Source organism: Corapipo altera, unplaced genomic scaffold, assembly GCF_003945725.1.
Source record: "Corapipo altera isolate COAL_440 unplaced genomic scaffold, ASM394572v1 301, whole genome shotgun sequence".
Lineage (NCBI taxonomy): Eukaryota > Metazoa > Chordata > Aves > Passeriformes > Pipridae > Corapipo > Corapipo altera.
The window spans coordinates 1,815,044-1,821,459 of record NW_020884926.1 but is presented as its reverse complement, the minus strand read 5'-3'; the positions used below and the strand labels follow the sequence as shown (position 1 = coordinate 1,821,459).

General features: G+C 45.3%; 1 protein-coding gene across 1 annotated transcript; it reads left to right on the top strand.

The window, feature by feature from the left end:
• Positions 1 to 606: 606 nt before the first annotated feature.
• LOC113954131 (G-protein coupled receptor 183-like) lies at positions 607 to 6,362 on the top strand. The gene is made up of 4 exons (XM_027658094.1): positions 607 to 682; positions 1,621 to 1,748; positions 3,396 to 4,630; positions 5,298 to 6,362. The coding sequence occupies exons 3-4, from the start codon at positions 3,547 to 3,549 to the stop codon at positions 5,312 to 5,314; spliced, it is 1,101 nt and encodes a 366-aa protein (XP_027513895.1). The 5' UTR covers positions 607 to 682; positions 1,621 to 1,748; positions 3,396 to 3,546; the 3' UTR covers positions 5,315 to 6,362.
• The last annotated feature ends 54 nt before the right edge of the window (positions 6,363 to 6,416 follow it).

The window sequence follows — 6,416 nt, the reverse complement described above, 5'->3', positions numbered from 1 at the left end:
TTAAATATATTTTTATATATTATATATGTCTATATATATTCTATATTTAAATATATATTTTTATATACTATATATAATGTATTATATATATTTATAAATTTTCTATATTTAAATATATATATTTTATATATTATATATAATGTATTATATATATGTATATATTTTCTATATTTAAATATATATTTCTATATATTATATATTATATATATGTATATATTTTCTATATTTAAATATATATTTTTATATATTATTTATAATGTCTTATATACATTTATATATTTTCTATATTTAAGTATATATTTTTGTATATTATATATATTATGTATTATATATATTTATATTTTTTCTATATTTAAATGTATATTTTATATATTATATATTATGTATGATATATATTTATATTTTTCTATATTTAAATATATTTATATATATTATATATATTTATATATTTAAATATATTTATGGATATTATATATATTATATATTATATATTTATATATTTAAATATATATTTATATATTATTTAAGTATGCATATTTTTTATATTTTTATATACTTATATATTTTTTTAATATATTTCTTTATCATATTTTTCTTTCCTTTTTTTTTTTTTTTAACCACCCTAACCTCAGGTCCTGCCTGCTTGCCCAGGCAATAAATACACATTGTGGGGGTTTTTCTGGTGAATGACACCAGCATCTCTGTCTGTTTTGGTTCTAAAGTGACTGTTAAAATGTCAAGTTACAGGTAAAATAAGGTGAGATACTTCTGGCTGCCCCCTCCCTTCCCATGGAATTCCCTCAGGGGTTAATTCCCAAAGTCTCCATGGATCTGCACCGTGGAAGGGCAGAGTTGAAGCTGCTCTGTTGCTCTTTTGGTACCTGTTTGTGCTTTCTGGCCCATCCTGGCTGGCTCAGGACAGGGAATTGGGGATGCTGAGCAGCCTGCAGGGCATTTTCCAGCACCAGCAATGGGGCTTGTCCAGGGCTCTTTGTCCAAATCTTTTCAGCCAGAGGTTTTCCTGAAGGGGAATGGCAGCATTCCTTTGCTCTTCCTCCCTTCAAAGGGGCAGTGGGAGTGGAAAAACAGTGTATTTTTCACTTGTTGATTTTCCCCTCTTCCTTTTCAGGTTAGTAAGAGAGAAGTTCTGTTGGCAGTGACTTTAAAGGGTATTTAAATTCTCATAAATCCTTGTTCTGTCCCAGACCATTGGATAAAGACCCAATTTTCTGTGGATCCAGTTTAGTTCACTCCCTTTTCCCTTGGTATTGTAAAGGCTGGAGGGCAGAGCAGAGCATCCTTTTCCTCATATAGTGGCTCTCTTAATTTAACAGCATCTGGCCCATTTTGGAGGCCTATTTTGGAGCAGGGGTACCTGATTCCAGAGGGGAGGGGATGGGATGGGATGGGATGGGATGGGATGGGATGGGATGACTGGAGGGGACCAGGGGTGGCTTTGGGTGGGTGTTTGTGCCTCCCTCATGCAGTGGGTGTTTGGGGAGAAGGAAAGCACCCCCTGGTGCTCTCTGCCCAGCTCTGGGGGACACTTCATTGCCAGGGTAGGGGCTCTGTCTTGCATGTGAGTGACAGGTCTTGGCTTCCTGTGGTTTCTCTCTGCAGAACAACGTGACAGAACCCTCCACTGGGGTGTCAAAACTCCCCACAGAAGAGCTGAGCAGGGACCTGGTGGCTGTGAGGACCTTGGAGAGGCCACTGAACTCACCCTGCAGCTTTTGCTCTGAGCTCTGGTAAGTTCTGTTTCTGACTGAATTTATTGTGAGTCTTTACAGGGCATAAAACCACTAAATGCTGACACTGTTTGGGTGTTAACCAGGCCAAATTCTGCTGCAGGCTCAGGCACTACCACTTTTTAACATCACAGTGCAAAAATACCTGTCAGTGAGGTTTCTGCAGGTGTTTCCCAACTTCTGGTTGCAGTGAAAACCTCATTATCCAATGCAGTGGCTGAGCAGCCCAGGGTCAGCTGCCCAGGCAGTAATTCAGGAGTAGATTCCCTGACAAACTCTGCAGTTGGAACAAAGAACTAGTGAGGGGTTTTTGCTTTGCTTTTTTCATCCCAGAGCAGCTGTTAAAAGTAATGTAAAGGCACTGAATTAAAGGAGATGCTCTTTTAGCATCAGTAGAGAATTTCTTTATGAGTCCAAATATTTTATGTCCATCATTAATACTTATTATCAGGGTTATTTAGCATTCTTTTACTTTTTATATGGTTGCATTACTGGTTCCTTTCAGTTGATTCCATTTGGACATTTTACATGAGAACATTTCTAATAATTTCATGAACTCAAAACCCAGTGGGAACTTCAGTGTATGCTTTTGTGTGCTTGTAAATCAGATAACTCTGTACAGAAACAGAGGTTCAGTGGTGCTTTTTATTTATCTAGAAAGAAAAACAACCTCAAAAAAAAAAAACCCAAACACCTGAACACAAAACAAACAAACCAGTTGTGGGGATTTGATCAGACTCCATACTTTTAAAATAGTTTTAAAAATAAGTAAATCTGTCCGCTCTCAGAATGGAAGGTGTAAAATGGGATCCTGTTTCGGGTGGGGAGGGATTTGAGGGATTTGTCTGGTGAGAAGCAGGAGCTCCTTGGTCTCCTTTCACCCTATAAGGATTTTGTAGGTTCTTACCCCTCCCCAGCTGCAGCCCCACACTCTGAACCTGCACAAGGTGGGTGTTCAGTGGCTCTTGCTCTGCCAAACTCTGAGATAAAGGTCATTTCCAATCCTAAAGTCATGCCTGGCTTGGTATTAATTCCCCCCTTGTGTTTAAAACCCTCTGCTGTGAGGTGCCAGACCTGTGCAAGCAAACCTTGCCTGCTTTTTTTCTGCCTTTCTCATGTTCCACTTTACCTCTGGTGGCTTTGCCTTTGTGAGAAAAACAAGCGTGGGGAGGAAACGTGAATTCAGAGTTTCCTCTGGAAAGTACCCAACGACCTCTGTAGCTTTTGTGCTTTCAGTGCCTCGACTTTGGGAGCTTTTTTTGCATGTTGTGACTGAGTTTAGTTTCTCAAGAAGCTGTGTTTGGTTTGCTTACTCAGATTTCTGTTGGATGGGAGCAGCACTGTTAGAGTGCAGTTTATTACCTGGGTGACATGAGTGACCTGGGTGAGGAGTCCTGCTTGTGCAGTGCCTCTTTGCCATATTCCAAACATAAAAACCAGTCCTTTAGGCTCCCCCTTGTAACAGAGGACTGGTGGTTTCTTTTCTGCCCACAGAGAAGGTTTAGGGTGCTGTAAATTCACCCCTTCTACATGAACATCAGCTGCCTCTGTTATTGTCACCTTGGGGTGATTTTAGTGCCAGTAAATACTGTCTACTGTGTAAACTCAAATGCTGGTGGTTTAAATGATTTATTTTTTCCCTTCTAGTGGCACTGCTTTCCATCTGAGCAGCTCTGAAGCACAGACCCCACCAGGCTGAACATCTGTGGTGCAGCTTTAGCTCCCGCTCGTCGAGATGAACTAAGACTCCAGGACCTCCTGAGGGAAGGGATGGATTGAGGCCCTCAGCCCATGTTGGATGTCCTCCTCTCCAGCAGAAACCATGGCAGGTGCTTCCTGGGCCTCCAACGGGACAGTTGACAGCAGCAGCTCAGAGCTCTGGCTGGAAGCAGATTCCCAGGATTCCTTTTTCACCGTCACCTACAGCGTCGTCTTCGTGCTGGGGCTGGTGGGAAACGCCCTGGCCCTGGCCCTGCTGTCCTGCAGAGCGAGGCACATGTCCCACTCCTACATTTACCTGATCAACCTGGCCCTGCTGGACACCCTGTTTGTCTGCGTGCTGCCTTTCAAAATCCATTCCCACCTGCAGGGGAGCAACTGGACCTTGGGGGCCGCTGCCTGTGGGATCACGGGGACCCTGTTCCACCTCAACATCTACCTCAGCATCGCCTTCTTCACCTGCCTCTGCGTGGACCATTACGTGGCCGTGCTGCACCCCTTCGCCTACATCCAGCTCAGGGCCGGCCACTGCGTGCTGGTGGCCACGGCCCTGTGGGTGGTGGCCCTCGGAGTCACCGTCCCGCTTGTCCTCGCGGGTCCCCTCCACCAGCAGGGTGTGGGGAACACCACAGCATGCCTGAACTTCCCCACGGGCAGCTGGACCCGGCAAGAGGCCCCTCACGACGTCCTGGCCTTGCTGTTGGGGTCCGTGGTGCCGTCCTCGCTCATCCTGGTGGGATTCCCGCTCGCGGCCTGCAGGATCTCCCGCGTCAGGCGCGGCGCGTCCCGGAGGAAGGCCCTGAGCACCATCTACATCATCCTGGCCATCTGTGCCCTGTGCTTCCTCCCCTATCACCTCACCCACCTGCTGCACTTCGTGACGAGGGTGCAGCTCATCCAGGACGAGTCGTTCTCCATCCTGATCCACAGGATGAGGAGGGTCAGCCTGGCCCTGGTGAGCCTCAGCTGCTGCCTCACCCCGCTCCTCTGCTACCACAGCTCTTCCAGCAAGCAGTGCCACTGCAACTTCAGGCTCAGGTTCAGGTCTAAAAAGGTGTTCACCATCTGTGACCAGAATTTCGGGGAGCCCTCCTGTGATTATAAACTCCAGCAGAGATGTGGAGGCAAAAAACCCAGAGACAGAACCAACTGGTTCACTTCAAGTGAGTACAGGGGTGACCTTTCCAGCTGTTTCTTTACAAGCAAAGCTGTAAAACCTATTGTTTTTTGGTGTGGTGGCTGCTAAAGCACTGGAGGGAAGTGCCCACCAGCTGTGGGTGTTGATCAACCAACTGGGACAGCCTCTGGGGGAGCTCTGTCCTCGGACAGACCTTCCCAGCACGTGCTGTGTTTGTGATGTTTTGGGCTTCAGGGTTGGCAGTCCACAGGGCTTTTTTTTTGGGAAGCAGCACAGCCCAGGAAAGGGCCACCTGAAGGAGATCAGCCTCCTAATTGATGGAGGTGGATTCGGGCAGCCCTGCTTGGGTTTTTTCCCCTGTTTTGGAGGGATCTGGTGTGTTCTCCATGGGTTCAAAGCCCACGTTCCACAGCCAAATAAGGGCTTCTCATCCTCACTTGGCTTCCTGAGGAGTATTCCAGGACAGGCTTTCCCAGATTCAAGCTGGACATGGATTAATGGAAGTTTAGAAGGGAGCAGATCCCAGTATTTATCAGTCAGTGGTAAACAAGCTCCTCTCTGCAGTTCCTGGAGCTACCACAGCTCTTTGTACTGTGCAGTCCCCTTCAAATGTCAAAGCTCTTTTTCAGTCACATTTTGTGCTGTAAACACAACATCTGACCTCTCTCACCCCCTTTTTCTTGTATTAACAGACCCACGTGGCTTCTGAGAACTGCTGAGTTTTCCACCCCGCGAAACGTGAGACTGTGGAGAGAATTTTTCATCTGTGGGTGCTCTGAGGCAGCAGAAAACCACAACCCTGGCTGACAACCCGAATTTACTTCGGAGGGATGAGGGTTTTTGGTGTAACAGATGCAGAGACTCGCTGCTCTGCTCCTTCCCCAGGCCACCCCAAAACTCTCTGTGTGCTTTTGGGCTCTGGGTACCAGGACTGTGAGTAGCTGAGAGCAGCAGGGACACTGTCAGGGGCTTTGGTTAACAGGACAATGTGCTAAATCAGTATTTTAGTTTCCAAATGCAGCCTAAAATTCCTGTTGTAACCTGGCACATGCCCAGGTTCTGCTGGACTTGGAACAAGAACTGCCCTGGGCCTGGAGGGAGAAAGCAGGATTATTGTGGCAGAAGGGTTTGGGGGAATCAATGGCAGTGTTTCTCTGTTTATTAATTTCTCTTTACTCAACAATGGATGGTGCAGCTTCTGCCCAAATTCAGCCACAGTTTTGCTTTTAGCTCGGGTGAAATTTTAAATACTGGTGAGAAAAATCTGCTCAAACTTTTCTAAAACAAGGAAAACGATTCCTGTGCTGTGTGGGCTTGGGGAGCCAAGTGCAAACCCCAGCACTGTGGAGGCAGGAGAGGCTTAGAGGGAGCATTAGCACAAATTAATCCTTCACCTTTCATGAGCCATTGCTATTTTTATCCCATTTACAGTCTATGGAAAATCCTTCCAGCACTGGGGGGGGGACTGTTCTTATCAACTAAGCACAATCTTTATGCTCTGCATAAAGGAAGAAAAATGTTATTAGAAGCTCCATGCAGGAGAGCAGCTTTCCTGGAGGCTCCTCAGCTGTCCCTGAGGGAAGGAGGGAGAATTAAATAAGTTTAGCAGCTTGATAGTCAGCACATTTAGGGCTTTATTCTTTTACCTCCATTATCCTTTGCATTTTAATTGTTTCACTCAGCACTGCTGAGATTTTTAAGGGCAATGAGCTGCAGGAGGGAAGAACACTGAGTGACTTTTGCTTTACTGTGTAAGCAACTCAAAGATTGTTCCTCAGGACTGTTTAAAAACAGGTTGTCCCAACTCCCTG